The sequence below is a fragment of the Clupea harengus genome, chromosome 22 (assembly GCF_900700415.2).
Source record: "Clupea harengus chromosome 22, Ch_v2.0.2, whole genome shotgun sequence".
Classification (NCBI taxonomy): Eukaryota; Metazoa; Chordata; class Actinopteri; order Clupeiformes; family Clupeidae; genus Clupea; species Clupea harengus.
Genome location: NC_045173.1, coordinates 15,612,661 through 15,632,935, shown reverse-complemented (window position 1 = coordinate 15,632,935; position 20,275 = coordinate 15,612,661). Strand labels below are relative to the sequence as shown.

Below are 20,275 nucleotides of genomic sequence, written 5' to 3'. Positions count from 1 at the left end.
ACTCCGCATCAGTGATGTCTGCAGCCAAAGCTAACAGCTTCTTGTTCCATTAAACATACAAGGGACAACCTATAGTTGAAATTCATCTTTTCCTTTATTGCATGCTATTCATGACAGGTGGAAATAAGTCCGGTGCTACACTCAGGGGGTAACCGCCTCCAGAAACTGAACACTCATTGTTCAATAAAATGAATTGGACCTGAGCCATTTCAGGCTTCACCGTCATGATGAGTTGTTGAAATGATCAAGTCGGGTTTGAAACAGATCCACTTTGTGGACTGTAACAGGTTTAGATGTCCTACATGTCTTATCCCAACATTCAAACTGTAGTAAACAACTACTGACATGGCATGCCAGTGAACTAGATATAACTAAGTATTGGCAAACTGAAAAGCTCAAGCTTTAGTAAAATATTTGCGAGACCTTTTTAGACAGCCATTTAGTCATTGAATACATTTTTTTATTATGGTATCACAGACACAACTGTCTTCAAATCCAACTTCAACACAGTTATCATTTGCACCCTGTCAAGTCATCCAGTACATAGTAATTCAGAATGATCTGACTGAAATGTTTGTCTCAGATCGTTCTAGGGTCAAAGAAATACATTTTTGTCAAGTAAAAAAAAAATTATCACAGCACATCTTCAGTACAGTACTCCGTTTGACGAGGCAACACTCCAAACCCACTCACGAGCACTCAAAGCCAGGCCATTCATCTAAACATTATATAAAAAAAATCTACAATTCATGAATAAACACGGACCTTGATTACAAACGGCTGTACCTTTTTATACTATGCAGTGAATAGAAAAGAAAAACTAAAAACCATACAGTGCCCTCGCAGGTGATTACAAACCACAGCATGCATAACTCCGAACCCAGAAGGAAAGAAATGAGAATGAAAATGATGTGCAACATCATCACCGTTTGCTGGAACCTTTGGCTCATTTTGTTCTTCTTAGCACCATATTTTAAAGGGTGTGACACTTTAAACCTGTAGGTTTTTTTTATCTTTATTTCCAGGATGGCGCTTATAATGGCTCGCTGTATTTCAGACGAGCACTGGAGAGGGCAATGAAGAAACTAGAGGATGTATCTGATGTCGAGCTGCATCCTGTAGAGTGACCCACAGTTCAACTGCGGGTCCTGCTTAGTTTGTCCTGCAGGCACAGGAGGCCGGTGAAGCATTGCGAGTGCAGGCTTGAGTGAACCCGTCTTCACCTGGGCTTTTTTGGGCTTTTTCTAAATTAGTCAAATGTATTGCAATCCTCTTGAGCGTACTCGCTTGTTGTTCGCTGACCCACCAAACGTGCAGAGATGTTTGGCCACGGCATGTCCGTGAGTACGGAGGTACTTCTCCTTTGCCCCGATTTATATTCATATCCAACGTTATAGAAAAAGAAGAAACAAATTGGCGTCGTAAGAGTCATTACTCAGACTTGGTGGCCTTATCTTCAGGCTGGGCCACCTGCTCATCAAGAGGAGGGAGGGGAAGTGGGTCTTCGCTCTGATGGGTGGCGTCGGGACTCTGAGGTTCAGGATTGGTAAGGGGCTCGTCTTTGGTGGAAGGTCCAGCAGTCTGAGTGCAGTTGATTGGTGCCATGACGATGGGGGGAGGCTGAGGACGAAAGGAAGTCTCAGTCAGACTCATGTTTTTCATGGGGGCATGAAAAACAGGCCAACCCCCCCACCACAAACAAACAAACAAACAAACAAACAAAGAACAGAATGAGGACAGGTGCACACACAAACACACTCCGGAAAAACCTCTACTGACAAAGACAAAGCAGCTCCAAATAGGTACAAATGTCATGAAACCAAACAAATCCAGTAGAATACCCAAATTGTGCATTGCAGAGAAGTCAAATCCAAACTCCCTGAAGTTTAACATAAAAGAATATGGCTTTGACCATCATATTGCAAGCCCATGCATTGTGTTGTTGCTTTAACTTCAGCCTGTTCACAGTCTGTATGCGGGGCTAAAAATGGCAGTGGTTACCTAAGATAAACTGTGACAAACACCCACTGTGAAGCCAAAGGGGAAATGCTAAGTTCAGCAACCAAGTTTGCCTCTCATCATTTCTAGTTTACCATACATGCACACAGATCTCATAAATTGTAAGAGCATCAGGCTCTCTGTGGGTAGAGGTATCACCAAGACTCAAAGCAATAAAACACACCAAAATCAGTAAATCAAAGCAAGAAATGCATCTGCCCAATGCAACATTGGGTGGAATTCAAATGCATTATGTAAAGGTAAACTATATCAGAATGGATACACACGTGCATATATGGAGGCGACACAGGACACACACACACACACGCAGGTAGGCCTGAGGTCACGGTGAATTTATTTTCTGCTTTTTCCCATCCTGGACCATCCTTCCTCAAGGACCCCCCAGGAGCAGTGGGCAGCTTGTAGCGCCCGGGAACCAAGTGAAGTGAACTGTCCATCTTTGGTCAGGGATGGACATGTGTTCTGTTATTTTGCATGTTTTTTCTGTTGGTGTCCTTATTGGAGGAAACCCCTTGTGAACACGGGGAGAACATGCAAACTCCACACAGAAAGGCCCGGGAGATAGCCCACTGTGCACTGAGGACCGTGCCACTAATCACTCAAATAACAAAATGCCAATAGCCATGGTGTTTGGATTTCCTGTATTTGTTTTGACTGATTTAAAACAGAATGAGTGCAACTGGAAAAGGTTAAGTCTAAGGCTGTATGGAAAGAAATCTACCCCCCACTTTGCAACATTCACAGACAGACCCCTGGGAAGGACACAAGAAAACACCCACACTAAAGGGGGAGAAGGGGAGGGGCGGAGAGGACAGTGAGACAGACAGGCGGAAGTTGAACGTGTGGGTGGGGTTTTACTCAACTTTAATTTTAGTTACTGTAAATAACACTAGACATTTTCCGACCGCAGGCACTCATATCAAACTGGTATTCACCACAAATCCACTTCCTGTCCAGAACAAAGGCAACTCCTTGCGCCATAGCGCTACTGCGAGGCTGGTGAGGAGAGTACAAGGCACCAGGTATAACAACGCAGGCTGGCCCATCTCCATCAGAGCCAGGGCCACAAACGTGATGAGAAGGCCAATGCCATAACCTACCAGGAGAAGGAGAGATCAGAGAGAGGGAGAGAAAGAAAAATAGATAGAAGCCATCAGAGTTGTGTATTCTGCTGCAAAACACGCATACTAAACGGCTGGCTCACACAGTGGCCCCTGGTTAAAAGATCTGATGATCTTTGATCGATGAGTCAACTTACCTATGGTACAGGCCACAAAGTAGATCCGTGAGGTCTGCATTAGAATGTCAAACCTATGGCAGTATGCCACCAATAGGCCTTGGAAAGAATACACAGAATAGACGTTAGTAATGTAAACCCCTACCGTAAAGACAATGCAGACTGGTGTCGGAACCAGTAAAAAAAAAAAAAGTTAAGTCACCTGGAACCAGGATATCTCCGAAACCCAGGAGAGAGAAGGGTCTATCACACAGGGCTAGAGGGGAAGAGTTCAGTCTAGGAACTTTCAGTACCATGGGCAACTATAAAGTAACCAGCAGACCACCAAGAAATCAATATCAACATATATTTCATAAACAGCATGAAGTCAATATACTGTACACACCTTACAGAAAGCTGTGAAGAATTCTCTCTGATCATTATTACAACCATACAATTCCTCTGTGAATTAATCACATACCTTCTCATGAGTAGAGGAGTTAATTGGACCAGCCGCCACCTCTACCATGATGCTCTCCCCACTCTGAAAAAACATTCATATAAGGGCATATGTAAGGAAAGGTCTCTCCAGATCATCACTGACCAACAAAACAACAGACCTGGCATTGACATAACTGACATACCTTGGTTAAGAGTGGCGTTATAAATACAAAGAAAACATCGTAGACAAACAACACCACCAACAGTAGCGTACAAGCCTGCAACAGAAAGGAACAGTCCATTAGATTCTCTGCAGCTCTATAGGTGAATTCAAACAAGACTGTCAGAGTTTTTTTCCTCAAACTAACAAGCATGGTACCTCACCTTGAAGGTGGGTAATCTGATGGTTTTCAGCATAGAGAGACAGAAGGCAATTCCCAGGGCATCTTGCAGCACCCAAGCCCACCTGTGTAACAAAAAAGGTATCAACATTTAAAATGGCCAAAGCTCACACAGCTCAACCCATAACTGAGCCAGTAACTCAGTGTGGGTATGGAAATAGAATAGAAAAGCATTTATTGTCATTGTATTCGCATACAATGAAATTTGGAGTGCTGCTCCTGTTGGTGCGACGAGGAACAACATATAACACAACAACAACATATAACACAACAATATTACAACTATCTAAAAACAGTACGAATAGTTTAATATATATATATATATATATATATTAAGAGTTCAACAAAGTGCGGTGGTATAGATTAAAGTACTTCCCTGAGGAACAATAAATACAGCAACAGTACTTCCCTGAGGTGCTTTACAATAAATACACAAACAGTTTTGTTTATACACATGTGTAAAGTTACTGAGATTGCATATGTGACTTGCAGTCAATAAAGTGATTAGTGTATTAGTATTGCACGATGAAATTCTATGTTTAGTGCATGTCTGTATTTAGTGTTCTGATGGCCGTCAGGAAAAAAATGTTCTTTAGACGCGTGGTCCTCGCTCTAAAGGACCTGTACTGTCTGCCTGAAGGCAGGAGAGTAAACAGGTGGTGGCCTGGGTGAGAGGAGTCTTTCAAGATGTTATTGGCCCTGCCAAGGTAGTGTGTTATATGTGGTTGTGGCTGGCAGTACTCACTGGTCCTCATTGCGGAAGACACACCATGTGGCACTCACGCCCACACAGAACACTGTGAGCAGCAACATGCGCACCTGAGGCCGCTTGTGGCAATACGGCAAGTTATTCTCTGGTATCCTGTGCAGGAAACAGACAAAAACCCCAATTCAGAATTGTAAATGACTTAAACCTGCTGCTTTTATATCAGTGTGTATAAACAGTATCGTATACCTGCACTTTCCAAATGGCAACCTGCGCACAAAGGGCCATAGGCAGCTATAGAGGCTGACTGATGAGGCCAAGCAGAATGTCCCAATGATCACATACACTGAAGACAGAAGGAAGAGAAGAGCACAGTTTGTTATAGCTATAAACCAGAATCTGCATCGGTATCCCCATTGTCTGCCTGTCTTGTGAGTGATTTGTGTATAATTAGTTTGTGGCTCGTTCATAAACCTCCATGGTTAATGTGCCACTGTTAGTGTGCCAGATATGTAGGACTTGCTGTAAGAGTCACTTTGAATAGCATCCAGCATAGGGAGGATAGCAAGTCTCTATGGAAGGTGTCCCCTAAACAGGTGCATTGCACCCACTTTTATTCTGGGAGGAGGGTCGGTGTGTGTTAAGTACCTAGGTGGTCGTAGAAAAAGTAGAGAAGCACCAGCATAGTGCAGCACATGACCACGAACACGCAGATCATGATGGGCGTCACGTCCACCGTCTCCTCGTCCTGCTTCTCTGTGCTGTCGTCCCTCTTGTGCTTCATGTAGCGCCTGCAAGTGGAAAAATACATCTCATGCTGGAAGTCCATGCAGCTTTGTGACTCAGACTGGGGTGCCACAGAGCCATCTGCTCAGGCTTTTGTCTAAAGCCATGTACACTTGTCAGCATGCAGTACTCAGCACTCACAATGACAAGTGTATTAGTGGACTACATTAGGGAAGATAGCAGATGCATTACTGGCATCTATCCTCATGATGGAAAACACTGACAGCTAATACAATTGCCCAGTTATCAGTGCAGACACCTTAAGTGGAGTTTAGAGTGAAACAGGAAGCTTCTGTACAACTCCCAAAGACATGTTGAAAGCAGGGAAGACTGTACATGCATAGATGGTGATGAGCCATCCTCTGGCTGCATTCTTACTTCTTGATGTCCCTACTGCCAGCCCAGTGTCCTCCAACAGCAACAGTGCCCACAGCCATCAGGAAGATGATCACCATGTTGTAGTCCAGCACTGGCTCGCTTGGGGCATACATGGCCACCTCCCTGCCCTTGTCGAAGGTCTGCCACAGCAAAACAGGAAACAATGTCAAAACAAGAAAAAGGTGCTAGTTAGTAATATCAAAGGCCGTTTAATGGAGGGGGCAGCTATGCTACATGCAAATCCTAATGGATTCACCACTCACCTTACTGATGTCCAACATATCTGCGTAGCTAAGCAGGGCTACGGGAATATCAATCTCCTCATACTGGCTTCTGTTGCCCGCTGGAGGAGTCTGTGGTGTGTTCAGCAAAGATAATGAGGCTATATATTATTATCATCATCAGTCAGTTCCCTAAGCATATGCACTTTGAGTGCCTAAAACTATTGTTGGTATGATGCTGCAACTTACTTACCAGTCTATCTTTGCTGACGATAAGAATGCCCCTGGCACCATTTATCTGTGCCAGTCGGACCTTCTCATAAAAGGTGCAGTTTCCCCGAAGCACCATGGGAATGCTGTTGGGAAAGCCGCCCTCCGGAACATCCGATGCTGAGCAGAGGACCGAACCGGTCAGGTCGTAGATCTGCAACCTGGACTGAGGTCCAAAAGAAAAAGCGAGGGGATGGATCAGAAAAGACATAGGTTAAAATGTAGTGTGTGAATCTATTCATGAATATCACTAAAAAATGTGTAAGATAGGAGACCGTTTAGAAGTAAAATGGGGTCGATTTTAAGATGTGTATCAGCTCACCGCTTTGATGAGATCTTGAGGTAGGCGTGCCCACTGAGGATTGTAAAATATACAATAATCCTTGCCTTTGCCTTTTCCCTGATCACTAAAGTGGGCCATGCCGTAGTCTCCAAGAGCCTGGGGGGGAAAACAGCAACCAAATGTATGTCTGTCTTTAAGCCTATAGAATCTTGTGTCAAGGACGGTAGATTTAACTACATAAATGACAAAAACAAACTGAGCCAGGACCAGTGAAATCTGACAGATCTTTAGGGTAGTGGTGACCTTTCTGTAACCGCAACACAGAGATGCGGAGACATTACGACTGAGAAATCAAGTTTGATACCTTGTCTTATTATATGGCATATGCGAACATATATTAACTGCATACCTTACACCTACTTTGCGTTATTTTTCTCACCACAATTTGCCCAGACAGGGACTAACGCGAAATAATGCATCTTTTCAATGTCGTGTTTTACAGCGTAACGTATCTGTTTGTAACTTCTGAGAAAGTCATTAGCATTACTTTTACTGTAAGCTCCGATACTTATTATTGACCCCTGCACCATCCAACACATCTGTTTGCTAGGAACATCTTTTACCACCAGCTAGCGTTAAAAACCAAGCTAGCTGGCTAGATTAACTGATTAAATGTATGTGTCAGGAAACTGATCTTAGTTCTTGACACGAAGTCAATGCCTATTCAAATATATAGGCACATGCAGCGATTACATCTGCAAAGACGAAGCAAGAAGCTGCTTCCATGACAAAGGTGGAAGTGATTGTAGAAACAGGGCCCAAGACAAGGGGCATGCACAAATATTATCAGCGCCCTCATTCGGTGAAGCTCATAGCAAGCTAGCTATCTCACGGCTACAGGGTACTGGCAGGTAGCCTGCTAACTAGCACACAGGCTAATCTTATAGAAAACTGTATACAGAGCGGATGTCTAATAACGATAAGATATTCAACATCTTCGACATAAGACTAACGTCAGTTTAAATTGAAGATCTCGTCTATCTCACCTGTTTTACAAAGAAAGCTGCCCAAAACACACTCATTGGGACCCTCATGATGCCAGATTGTTTTGTTTGGCCCATCCACCGCACTGTTTCACAGCAAGGCCACCAGCTGTTTCGCCAAATCCCGCCCACATTCTGCAGCACACCTTTCATTGGTTACTCGATCTGCACCACACATGTGGAATTATAGAACATTTACATTAATGTTGAACTGACTGAACACACAAGTAACATGCTTATGTGTGTAGCCCCCCACATGATAATCTGAAAGGTTGCAGCAAGTTTACCGAATGAGAGGTATGTTATTAAGAATAATAAATACCTGAATACCTTTGCAAAAAAAAATCGAATTAGTTTGTGTTTTTAATTGTTCTGTTGTGTGTCGCATAGATGAAAGATAAAACTGCAGGTCCACAACACTAGGCTGCACAGCCTACCTTGCCCCTCAAAGAACTAAGCAAAACATATTTAAGAAAAAATGGATATATCTATGGCAAAATTGACCTTATGGAAATAAGACGCAGACATCCAAAGTCTAGAATACACTTAGGACTCTCATTCTAAACTCACTTGCAGACTTAATCCAGTATATTTATATATTATATTATACTGGACCCGGCTTTGGTCAAAAATATAATATATACATTTTTAATTTTTAATCTCGCAATGGCTTGGTTACTTACTACTAAAACGAATAGGTATTTTTCCAAATGTATTGCAAACTTATGTATTATTACTTTGGAATGAAAGTCTTACTATTTTACAAGAAATACTAAAGGACCAGAGAGGGACGCCAGGTTTGGTCTAAAATTCCTGTTTGAATACAGAGCTGGGAGGCTGGGAACATAAAGTATGCGGGACCCAACCCAAGGTCGGTGCACTACATCAGATATTCATGTAACAGAAAAATGTCAGGTTATGTTACGGGTAGTTCCATCATGACAAATCAACTGGCAGCCTCACAAAGTGTCAGCCATATGGTCCCTCCTCAGTCCCACGAAATTAGAGTCAGGTAGGGCTAACTTATTAGGTAACCATAGGTGCCAGGTAACCAGGTAAACCAGACAAAAACATAGGTGTCATTCATCATGACTACACTGGTGAGGCGGATAGAATATTGCAATATAATTTACACTGACAGATGGTTTTGTCCTAAACAGTACAGAAAACAGACAATGATTCATCTGTAGATGATTCGCATTTAGATTAACACTGATTCGACAGACTTGCCCTGACCTTTATCACCAAAGTTAACGATCACCTGGAAAACCTCTTATTTTGTGTTCAAGTATGGTCATGTTCGCATGAAGTGAAGTCAATATGATGTCATCACTTCGAAGCCCTCCTTCTGATAGTGCTGTAACTGCAACAGCAACCGGAAAATATCCCAAGACTGGAGTCAGGAATGCCAAGACGGTGATTAATGTAAGTTTTTTCTTTTACGCCTTTTCAGGGAAACTATAGCTGAGAAATAGTATTATGTTAGAGTTGTGATGATTGTCTATTCGGTTTGGTAAACACCAAGAAAGTAAGATATCTACTTCGAAACCAGCAATCAAACCACAGCCAAGCGACAGTTAGCAAACTTAGTTCGCTAGCCAGCATGTGTTGGGATTTGGATATGTTAGCTGGCTAACTGTGTGGTTTCACTATAGCTACTCTTAAGGTTAGCTCATGTAGAATGTTGAGCTAATACACGGGTTGGCATTTGGCTAAATTGGCAAAGATGTCCCCGTACAACACCTATTTTTCTATACCCTTGAAAGAAAATCTGTCTTAAAGTCTGTATATGTCTGTCAGGGTCTGTGTGGTTGTGGTTCTTGTGGCGTGCTATTGTCGTAGTGGACTGGAGTTGCTCTGTACTCCCAGCTAGCTAATGGTAGGTAGGTAGCGTTAATGCTATCGCTATGTTAGCTACCATAGCGCTCTGAGCTATCCAGGTAGTGTTCGAGTACTTCCAGTTATATATCTGAAGAGTAACTTACACGAAAGCAATCCACAGATAATGCATCGTTTACATAATGTCGTACTCATTCTGAATGAGCTGAAGGAAAATTAAAGTCCATGGTTGTTGTTGATGGAAACAGATGATGACGTAGGTGCGAATGGCATGCATATTGTATTCTATCACTGTCCTGCATATTGTAGTCTATCACTGTCCTGCACTGTAAAAAGACAAAGGAAAACATAACATCGAAATGTTGGTATCATGTTGTATTGTATGTATGTTGTATTGGTGAACTATTGAAAAAATGTGCTGTGTACCATAAGCGTCAGACAAAAGTGTCAGCTTTTTATTTGCTGACTTGCACAACCCTATTAAAGATTGACTCGTTATATGATAAGTTATATATTCTTTGTGCTTTTAACAAGACAACATTATCCGTTTCTACACACAGCGTATTTGACTCATTGTTACCCCAGTCAGCAAACCATGGCTGGATTCAGGCAGGAGGATGTTGAAGTCTACTATGATATGGGAGAGGAGTTAGGAAGGTAAGTCAGTATTTAGTTACATATTAAATCACTAAATTTAGTTTTTAAGCTACGTGAAATCGGTGTAGAACACAGGAGCGAACATGACGCAAAATTATTAAACCTTATAAAGGTTGCTTTCTGATTCCTTTTAGTGTTTTGAGTACGCTAAGTTAACTTCAATTCTCTGCTTTTTTGGGGGCCATTTTAATGCTTGTATGCCCCGGAGATGCTGTTTGGTTTCCCAAGGGATTCGTAATATACTTTCTTGATTCTAGCATCTGTTTTTTTTTCATAATCTGGTTCACTTAGAACTCTAATTATTTACATAATGTGAGACTATCCTTCTGGCCTTGGGAAACTAAATCTTGTTGGAACAGAAAACGAGTCATCATCCTGCAGTGGATAAAGGCCTGACTTCTTACCTATATATGGAAGTGCATTTATACCGCACTATGTTGCTGCATCTATGACATCATTGCTGTAGAATGTAGTGCTTCTCTGCTCCAGCCTTGGTGTACTCTTTTGCTGAGGGGAAATGGTATTTACTCAGGGAACATACAGTACTGTTCAGGCAAGCATTTGAAACATTCCTTTACGTCATTTTAAATCCTTATTCATGCACACCAGTCTTTTAAACACTTTGTAGAGGTACTTGTCAGGTAGTCCTTGGCAGTGTTTTGCATTAGAAAAATAATGGCAAAAGTTTTATCTCCTCCCTTTATTTTTACTTGAGCAGCCAACCTCACACATTTTATTTCTAATTAAATAATTTAATATCATTTGAGTCCTTCACCAGTGTCCTAATCAGAGCTGTCTGTAAAACTTATTTGTCTTTTCAGTGGCCAGTTTGCCATTGTTCGCAAATGTCGAGAGAAAAGTACTAGTATTGAGTTTGCGGCCAAGTTCATCAAGAAGCGGCGGCTCTCATCCAGCCGGCGTGGTGTGAGCCGCGAGGAGATTGAGCGTGAGGTGAACATCCTACGTGAGATCCAGCACAGCAACATCATCACCCTCCATGACATCTTCGAGAACAAAACAGATGTGATTCTCATCCTGGAGCTGGTCTCTGGCGGGGAGCTCTTTGACTTCCTGGCCGAGAAGGAGTCTCTAACCGAGGAGGAGGCCACACAGTTTCTCAAGCAGATCCTGGACGGGGTACACTATCTGCACTCCAAACAGATCGCCCATTTTGATCTGAAGGTGAGGGCGCCAGTCTACACAACATGACTTGATTTGGGGCATTTAAAGGTTCAGTCCTTGATTGTAATTTATTACACTTTTCCTCAAATTCTGTGAAATTCACCTTCTTGTTCCTCTAGCTGTCTGTACAGTGTGTATGCTAAAAAATAAAACTCTGGTGTTCGTGCACAGTTCTGGCTCTGTAAAAGGGAAACAAAGTGGCTCAGACTGAGCCATAACTATTCCAGCCAATCATAAGCGTTGCCTCTGGTGAATTAGAGAGAGGGGTGTATTTGTCTGGCTGCTGAGCTCAAATATCAACAACCTTTTGCCAGGATCAAGTACTGCACCTTTAAGGCTTGAGCTCTCATTTGTGCTTCCCTATCAGAATATGTTTGACCACACAGTGCCATTTTATCTTCCAGCCGGAAAACATCATGCTGTTGGACAAAAATGTCCCCAACCCTAGAATCAAGCTTATTGATTTTGGAATTGCACATCAAATAAAAGCTGGAAATGAGTTCAAGAATATCTTTGGAACACCAGAATTTGTTGGTGAGTTCCTCCCCAGTCAGTTGCTGATTCAAACGATGCACTGTTTGCTTGTTATTATCAGTGTATTGATTCAACTTTTTGTTTTATTTACTTGTTTTACCAGCTCCAGAAATAGTGAACTATGAACCCCTGGGTCTAGAGGCAGACATGTGGTAAGTAACAACTCAAAGAATTGGTGATGAAGCTAAATCAACCTGATGCAGCTGATAATGGGAGAAGCCAGTGCATTGACTTCATCTATAAGCTGTTTGCAGCCACATAGTTACAATGTAGTGACCTGTGATTTTCATAGATAAAGTCAGTGAAAGGAAATGACCTTTTAATACTCATGAGTCTAAACCATAGGTAGTTGTATTTACCATTACTCTTATATCAGTTTCACGTATAGTGTACTTCCATTCTCCATGGCAAGATAAATGACTGGCCCAGGCCAAGTGTCATCAGATTTTACTAATGGAGTTTTTCTTTTTTTCTGCAGGAGTATAGGTGTTATTACTTATATACTGTAAGTATCTAGTGCTGCATATTTTATTTACTTTAATTTCTGGACTACATTTAATGCCAGATGGTGACAGATTTGCTGACTTTGCCCTGCAGACTTAGTGGGGCTTCTCCATTTCTTGGTGAGACCAAGCAAGAAACCCTGACGAACATCTCTGCTGTGAATTACGACTTTGACGAAGAATACTTCAGCAACACCAGTGAGCTCGCCAAGGACTTCATTCGACGGCTGCTCGTCAAGGATCCCAAGTGAGATCTTAGTCTACACTATCAATGCTTTAACACTTTAATGCATTAACCCTACATAGAGCTGAAAGGGATTAGCCTAGTTTACATCGATCTGTGACAGTTTAGCCACAGCAAATTCAGCGTCTTCTGCAGTTATTAAAATAGTTATCATTCATTACGTGTCAAGTAATTAGCAACTTAAATACATAAACCATCAAGCTGAGTCCTGCCATATGCTTTACAATTTTTTACATTTTTTAGGAAGAGAATGACAATAGATGACAGCCTTGAGCACCCTTGGATCAAGGTGAGACAAGTCTCCTCAGTCGCCCTGCATCTTTTTAATTAATTTAATTAATTTAATTCAAGCGTTCTAAATTAATTCAATTATTTTTAAGCCCTCATTCCCTATTAGGCTTACCCATTATCACTTTGTTTCTTTGTTTTTTTCTCCGCTTTCCACGTTCAGGCCATCAAGAGACGCAATGTTCGGCAGGAGGACAGCAGTCGCAAGCCAGAGCGCCGGCGCCTGAAGACCACGCGCCTGAAGGAGTACACCATCAAGTCGCACTCCAGCATGCCGCCCAATAACACCTACGTGAACTTCGAGCGCTTCTCACAGGTGCAGGAAGAGATTGCGGCGGCCGAGGAGGGCCTGCGTGAGCTGGAGCGCAACCAGCGCTCATGCCGCGAGGACGTGGCCGCGCTGCTCTCCATCTACGAGGAGAAGGAGGGCTGGTACAAGGAGGAGAACCAGAGCATCGCCGCCGACCTGGGCCACATTCGCCAGGAGCTGCACCGCGCCCAGGCCCAGCGCCGGCAGAGCCAGGAGGAGGCCCGTGCCGCCATGCTCTCCGCCAATGCGCTCAAGCGCAAGTTCGGCCGCCTGGAGAACCGCTATGACGCGCTGGCTGAGCAGGTGGCATCCGAGGTGCGCTGGGTGGAGGAGCTGGTGCGTTCCATCGCTGCGGAGAAGAACGCCCAGGGCATCGGCATGGCCTGAGGGCCATCTGGGGGGGGGGGGTGCTTTAACTCCATATTGTTGCATATTTACCATTCCTTTTTCCTGGACGCGTATGGTATGGTAGATATATGGTGAGATATAGACCAGATGCTGTAATGTATCTATGTCCTCCACTTCGTTCTGCAGTAGAAACATCTCACACAGACCATGTATGTTCCTGCGGCTCACAGTATGAGAAAACAAGCAATATTAGTTGTATGTGCATACATGTTAATCAAAGTCAAGGGTATTTTTGTACTGGGTACAAAGGCTACACTCAACATTTTCATAGCAGTGGCTTAAGACTCTAAAGCTGTCAAACCAGTTAAATTCCTTATTTAACCATTGCTCTTGACATGGCTCTGTAGCTGATGCTATAGCTTTGAAAAAAGACCACAGGGATGAAAGAGGGCGGCTGTAGACCACATCAGAGGCCGGGACTGGGGGGGGGGGCGTTTGGAGATTATAGTCTCCCCACACACGGGCTTCTAGTGTTGCACTGTGGTTATAAATTGAAACACTCCATTGCCTACCCACAATCACGTCATTCTCTCTAGACACTAACTAAAGAGGAGAAAAAGAAGATGGGGTTGTTTCTTGCAGACATTGCAGAATCACACAATGTCATTATGTATACCAAAATGTCTGCATGCCCTTAACTAAGCTAGCTGCTGGATGAGTATATTGACGTGTTGTATTACTTTTATACTGGCTGGCAAACATGTGAAACATTCCACTCGTTAATTTACTTAATTGTCGGACATTCCATGTGTAGGATTGCGCCATGTACATATAGTATCATATACAAATATATTTTTCATGTATCATTTGCACTTAAAATATTCTATCGCAGTGTTACAACCTGTATAATCTCCAGCTGCATTTATTCGGTATGAATTATGTTTTACTGCTCTGTTCCCCATGAAATGTTCAGGAGGAATGTTTGTTCTAATAAACAAACAAACAAACCAGACATGTGGCTTTGGTATGTCCTTTAAATTTGATTGACTACCCCTTTTAAAAAAATAATGAAGTTTTATATTTAAATGTTATAGGTGCAATTCAAGATATAAGGGGGGGGGGGGAAATCATAATTATCTTCCATATCGACTCCCTTAGTGCTCCTTACAGTACATGTTCATAGAAGGAACCTCCCAGGATGTTCCTGGCGGGCCTCGGTGTTGAAATGGACTCGTGCGCTGTGATCTGCAGTGCATCTGAGGAGGCGTTTGTTTAGAGTGTTGAAGTGGGAATGTGCTGTGCTGAGTACACAGAGGTGCTGGCTCTGGCTGCGGCCACAGACAGATCCTCTCAAGCCTTGGCATCACATGGGCCAAGTCAGGGGCTGCAGCTCATGCCTGCTCTTCTAAAAGGGGTTTCAAGATTTCCAAAGATGAAAAAAAAAAAAAAGTTTGGTGATTAGGACCAAAAATGGGTTGCTTTGTCCCTCAGCTATTTAAATCATGGCTGATAACAGTCCATTTAGACTTTTCCATGGGGGGAAAAAGGGGGACTCTCACACGCTGGCGTATGGTTTCCCCTGAGGATGGTACTGTTTTTGGCCACTTTTCCTAAGATGGCAGATGTTTGCTTTTCGTGTGACCTCACCAAAAGTCAGTCACGCCCCCGTAACGGTCTCAGTGCTGGGACAGAGAATCCCTGCAGCTGCGAAGAAAAGCTCCTCTTCTCAGTAGGGAAGGTATTCATCACATCACATCAACATTCTTTAGGTCGATCTAACTTCTTTAAAAATGGCAAGATCCAAGTCCTCTCAGAACACCTGCAACTGCCTGGTGGCATTCCTCGCCCTCTGGTCCATGATCTCCCTCGTCGTCATCATAGTGTGGGCGACGTGGCCTTACATGAGGAGCCTGAGCCAGTGCGAGGCAGCCAGGCAAGCCACCGTTGAGAAGATCGAAGGAGCCAAGGTGGTGAGCGAGAGAGACCAGAACGTGCTCCTGGATCAGCTGAGCAACAGCCGTGGGAACCAAACAGCGCTTCTGAGGGAGCTGGACATCATCATGGAGAGGCTGAGGGAAACTAATGTGTCACTGATGGACAGCCTGCAGTGGAAGGTGAGTCCTGGAAACGCATTCCACATTATTCTTATACACAGCTGTGTGTGAGAAGCAGCCAGGACTGCTGCATATTAGAGGGGTGGGAGTGAAATGGATTACATTTGACACTGTACCTGGTGTATGAAGTATGAAGTCTTTTGTGAAATTACTGAAGCTTTAATATGCCTGTCATTGTCAGGGCAGTCTTTTGAAGTCTGATGAACATCGTGAAAACCTGATTTTACCAGACTAAGGAAACGTTAAATATTTTTGCTTTGGGGATATCATTGGTCGGGATGTTAATCAGTCTATGACGATACACATTACTGGAATACTTAGCTTATTGGAGATTGCAATAGAAACAAACTGTGGCACAAGTATTGCGATAATACGATATTTGGGGCCTTGGGTGATTCACAGCTCTTTGTAATGTTTGGTTTGTGTAAAATATTGTGCTTTCTCATTTTTCATTTAAGGAGGTTTTGAAAGAGAACATTACCACTTTAAAAAGTGAAAAAGAAATACACATGACCCTGCAAAAAAACTTGTCCTCTGTACTGGCATGGCAGGAAGGTACAGTATAAAACTATTTCGTATCACAATGCCATCATTACTAAAGTATATAATGTCATTAATTTTGTAAGTCTTATAAGAGTTTTGTTTTTTTATTAACCTAAATGAACCTTTATTAAGACTATATTTAACCAATGGAAAAATATGTACAGATTGGTGACACATTTATACAAAATAAAATAAAAAATTAAAACCTTTGTGCAGCCCATACCGACACACTGCAGGCCAACTTGACATGGAGCCTTCATCAGTGGGACTCCTGCAACGCCTTACTCAATGCTGCTAACAGCCAGCAGGTGGCAGCAGAGAGTCAGAACAAAGCCTGCAAGTCTACTAGCGCTTATCTGTTCAAACTACTGTAAGTACGAGACAGGGCCCAGGCGGTTTAGCATTTAGTATTTATACCTGTAGGTATCCGAATAATTCTGAAAATAATGATGATGAATTATCTTCTAGGAATGCATGCAGGATTGAAGACGACAGTGGATCACAACAGATTAATGCTGTTGCCCTGTGATCACACAACAGGCACACTACTTTTATTTTTATTTTGTGTTGTGTGTTTTATGAGTTCTGAGTTGTTAAAAGGACATAATGAATGTCACAATACCAAGAGATTGGTTTGTAGATTGTAGATTATGTATACGTCCGGAATTGTATTGGAGTGTACCACAGGAAAAATCACTGGAATCATACCCAGTGTATCAAGACAGGACACAAGTTTGTACATAAACATAATCTGTCTGACAGTTAGGAGCATAGCAAAAGATTTTTCCTTTGGTCAACACCCTCCTCCACTCTTTCTTCTCAATATCCCAAAATAAAATGAACAATCAAGTAACCTACACAATTGCCAGTCTGTTTTGATTTTTCTGCTCCTTCCACAAAGTCCACTTAGTGTAGACTACATCCACTTCACAAGAAACATCTTCTAATTTAGTACTCTACAGTTCCTCCTTGCCACATTCAGTCACGTAGCACCATAAAAATGGTGTGCCAGATTATCAGGCAACTTTACATATAGGCTACTGACTCATCATATGGTCTCCAAAACAATGTGTACTAATTCTTGGAGACTGTTTAAACCACAGCCAGTAACGTTTTAAAGTGTAAGTGCACCCACTTTTTGAGCTGTTAACTAAATTACATGACAAACTGTGAAACACATCAATGCTTGTGTTAATATTGACAAAATGCATTTTATTGGTTGAAAATGGCTCAACACACCATCTACTGTTTAGAATCATCCTGAACCGACGCTGACATATCTACGACGATTTGGTACATAACCATGTCATGAAATGGGCAGCCCACCTCCCCTCGCCCCCTGCCCATGAGTGTGAGTCTCATCTGCCCTCAGGCATGGAGATAGTGTGAGCCAAGTGCAGCGTGAAAGAGGCGGCTTTGGGCTAGGCACAAGCAGACCCGCATGGCACAGAGCAACGCCTGGCCAGAGGTGAGGACCTGTGATAGAAGAGATACAACAGTAGGAGGAGGCAGATCGGTGTGCACCGGCAGTCTCACAGGCAAAATAGGTGGGAGAACCTTGAACTCCGGAAGCTTACCTTGAAGGATCTTTGGCAAACAAATCATCAGGGCCATCTACAATGTTCCCAGGCCGTTTATGACCCTGTGGTCAGCCTCACATAGGCCCAATCATTATAGAACTAACGGTGACATGGAAAGATGCTGTTGGTGAAGCAAACAAACACAAAAAGCTGAAGTACTGATCTAGTAACTGAAGCAAAACAAAAGCAATTGCTCAATTACGTAGGTGCTGCCTGTGGATGTTGGCTGCAGGGGTTTTGTGGCCATGTCAAGCACCAGACTGCTGAAAGGGATGGGAGTCCGAGGACAGGCCCTCCAACAGGCCTGTAAGTCACTGGAAGAGGCGGCCGAGTGAAGCAGCAACTGGCTCTGGCTGAAAAGAAAGGCCCAGAACTACCAGCCAGCAGGAGAGTACCCGTCTAGCGACCCCAGTGAAGCATTTACCCCTACCCCCACTTAAGGAATTACAATATCAAGACCAAGTCCTATGAGCTCAACTGAACACACAGGATCCATACAGCGGTAAAACATTTTGACATTTAATGCTCTAAACATATATAACGGTAATCGCCCTATCTCACCAATAGCGTTATCCTAAACTATGCTAAGCTCTGGTCTGGCATGTCAATTAAACCTGTAATTTCGCAACTGTCCAGATAAATTATTCATCTCACCTTAAGAGCAAAAACGACATTAAACATACCATTGCATGTAAATGCATCAATGGAATCTGAAAATAGAACAGCTTTAAGAAGGCTTGCTACCCTCTATCCTTGTTTCAGGGATTTGCAGTGAGAAAAAAAAAACATATCAAAGCGTTTGTCCGTCATTTGCGCCCTGCTGTGGGACAACACCTGTTCATGCCTATGCCACAAATTTGGTTACATGTGTGGACGACAAAAAAATAAAAAAAATAATACATATGTGACATTTTAAAACATAGCAAAGTTGTTAAACTGGAAAACCAAAACATTTTACCCACTCAATATAGGGGTCAAAGCTCTTTATAAGAAGGTGTAAAACAAGATTCTGAAATAAATTGTGGGGAATTGTTGTCCGCGTGGCGACCGCTGGAGGCCAAACTGACATACACTGATACTCCAAGGGTTGGTGCGCTAGGAAAACTAAAGATTGATACCGGAATCTGCCCATACCTATATTGACACCACCTTAATGAATTGCAATACATTGTAATATATTTTATGTGTTTTTTTTTTACAGCTTTTTTACAAAAAAAAAAAATTGTTTTTGCTTATTACATTTTTGCGCCACCTCAGGAAGGGTTCCTAGATAAATTACCTTAAATACCTGCTGTATCATTTTCAACAAGATATTTCTATGACATAAAGTATGAAATATTAATTAATTATAAGTTGCTGCAATACAGTAAATGTATATACAGAAATAATACAAATGTTTACAGAAACCTTTTCAAAATCCCCAAAGATTTCCCTGCCATATACTTGTAAGTTTCTACATGAAGGCAGCCATTTTGGCAATAGCATTCAAAGGCCCACTACTGCCTACAGTGCACCTACAGTGCACGGATAATACACCAGAGGGCAGACGACATGTGTCACACAACAGGCTTTTCAGGAAATATTTATTATGACTTATTAGACGTATCAAAAACTCATGCAGCAAATATGACACCACAGGTGTTATAGGGTTAAGTTAAACAAACACCCCATACATCGTGTAAACCGAAGTGGGTGCATTTACACTAATATTGGTAAAAAACGATATGAGGAGGCTGATACCAATATGAACTGCTAACTGCTTAGTGTCTGTGTTGGGGAAACCGATATGGCATAGTTTACGGCCTGTAGTCCCAAGAATTAAAAAATACTCTGACCTTAAAATGTAATGGTTAAGCCATATTTCATCGTTTTGTGAATAGTCGTTTTAAGGTAATGTGCACTGTACACTAAAAGGTTGTGAAACAGTAACACTACATGGCCGCAGGTGAACATTCATGATTTTGTGAATGTTCCATAAGGATTTTAAGTCTTCATTAATTTTGAAGACAAATCAAACCATGTAACAATAATTAGGGAAAACCTGGTGTAACTTGTTGCATTGACATCTTATGGAGGATTTGTTTGAAATTGGCTAACATAGCTTCTATTTGCCATTATTAATGAGCCTACTACAAAATTCCAAGATTGGCCATTCCCACGAGCATGTACTAGCTACTAAATTATGATTGTACATAGGTAACCCTTTTGTTGAGAGCCAAATGGAAGTTTAGGAGATGCAAGCAAATGTAGCCTGGCCAAGTAGGCCTATAAACATTAAGAAATGTCCCAATTTTAGCTTAACCCTCCTATTACCTTCAAATTTACTAACATCTTTTATCATTAGGGTCAATTTGACCCCAGCAATTTAA

General features: G+C 42.3%; 3 protein-coding genes across 4 annotated transcripts; 2 read left to right on the top strand and 1 right to left on the bottom strand.

Moving 5' to 3' along the window:
• Window positions 1-438: 438 nt before the first annotated feature.
• Window positions 439-7,915, bottom strand: sppl2 (signal peptide peptidase-like 2). Of its 2 annotated transcripts, none has more exons than XM_012815395.3 (15): window positions 7,768-7,915; window positions 6,761-6,877; window positions 6,422-6,604; window positions 6,211-6,300; window positions 5,948-6,087; window positions 5,432-5,574; window positions 5,033-5,129; window positions 4,823-4,939; window positions 4,061-4,142; window positions 3,880-3,954; window positions 3,717-3,779; window positions 3,459-3,558; window positions 3,278-3,355; window positions 2,955-3,115; window positions 439-1,620 (listed from the first exon to the last, which is right to left on the bottom strand). In XM_012815395.3, the coding sequence occupies exons 1-15, from the start codon at window positions 7,840-7,842 to the stop codon at window positions 1,432-1,434; spliced, it is 1,710 nt and encodes a 569-aa protein (XP_012670849.3). In that variant the 5' UTR covers window positions 7,843-7,915; the 3' UTR covers window positions 439-1,431. The 2 variants fall into 2 exon arrangements, 1 of the variants encoding a protein (XP_012670849.3); XR_004162853.2 differs by having other exon boundaries at window positions 1,488-1,620; window positions 2,883-3,115.
• Window positions 7,916-8,996: 1,081 nt separating this feature from the next.
• On the top strand, window positions 8,997-14,681 carry dapk3 (death-associated protein kinase 3). The gene is made up of 9 exons (XM_012815394.3): window positions 8,997-9,189; window positions 10,164-10,260; window positions 11,082-11,442; window positions 11,847-11,976; window positions 12,080-12,128; window positions 12,455-12,481; window positions 12,574-12,726; window positions 12,967-13,012; window positions 13,175-14,681. Exons 2-9 carry the CDS (start codon window positions 10,199-10,201, stop codon window positions 13,706-13,708), a joined length of 1,362 nt encoding a protein of 453 aa, XP_012670848.1. The 5' UTR covers window positions 8,997-9,189; window positions 10,164-10,198; the 3' UTR covers window positions 13,709-14,681.
• Window positions 14,682-14,782: 101 nt separating this feature from the next.
• Window positions 14,783-17,183, top strand: LOC116218391. Its single transcript, XM_031559941.2, has 4 exons — window positions 14,783-15,783; window positions 16,242-16,338; window positions 16,543-16,696; window positions 16,795-17,183. Exons 1-4 carry the CDS (start codon window positions 15,460-15,462, stop codon window positions 16,853-16,855), a joined length of 636 nt encoding a protein of 211 aa, XP_031415801.1. The 5' UTR covers window positions 14,783-15,459; the 3' UTR covers window positions 16,856-17,183.
• The last annotated feature ends 3,092 nt before the right edge of the window (window positions 17,184-20,275 follow it).

Excerpts from the sequence above, each read along its gene's own strand:
- sppl2 (XM_012815395.3), bottom strand. The coding sequence starts at position 7,842 with ATGGGCCAAACAAAACAATCTGGCATCATGAGGGTCCCAATGAGTGTG. Across the intron at positions 3,780-3,879 it reads TAACGCCACTCTTAACCAAG|AGTGGGGAGAGCATCATGGT; the intron begins GTATGTCAGTTA and ends ATGTTTTTTCAG. Across the intron at positions 3,559-3,716 it reads ACTCCTCTACTCATGAGAAG|TTGCCCATGGTACTGAAAGT; the intron begins GTATGTGATTAA and ends GTTACTTTATAG.
- dapk3 (XM_012815394.3), top strand. The coding sequence starts at position 10,199 with ATGGCTGGATTCAGGCAGGAGGATGTTGAAGTCTACTATGATATGGGA. Across the intron at positions 11,977-12,079 it reads TGGAACACCAGAATTTGTTG|CTCCAGAAATAGTGAACTAT; the intron begins GTGAGTTCCTCC and ends TTGTTTTACCAG. Across the intron at positions 13,013-13,174 it reads TTGAGCACCCTTGGATCAAG|GCCATCAAGAGACGCAATGT; the intron begins GTGAGACAAGTC and ends TTCCACGTTCAG.
- LOC116218391 (XM_031559941.2), top strand. The coding sequence starts at position 15,460 with ATGGCAAGATCCAAGTCCTCTCAGAACACCTGCAACTGCCTGGTGGCA. Across the intron at positions 16,339-16,542 it reads TGTACTGGCATGGCAGGAAG|CCCATACCGACACACTGCAG; the intron begins GTACAGTATAAA and ends ACCTTTGTGCAG. Across the intron at positions 16,697-16,794 it reads GCTTATCTGTTCAAACTACT|GAATGCATGCAGGATTGAAG; the intron begins GTAAGTACGAGA and ends ATTATCTTCTAG.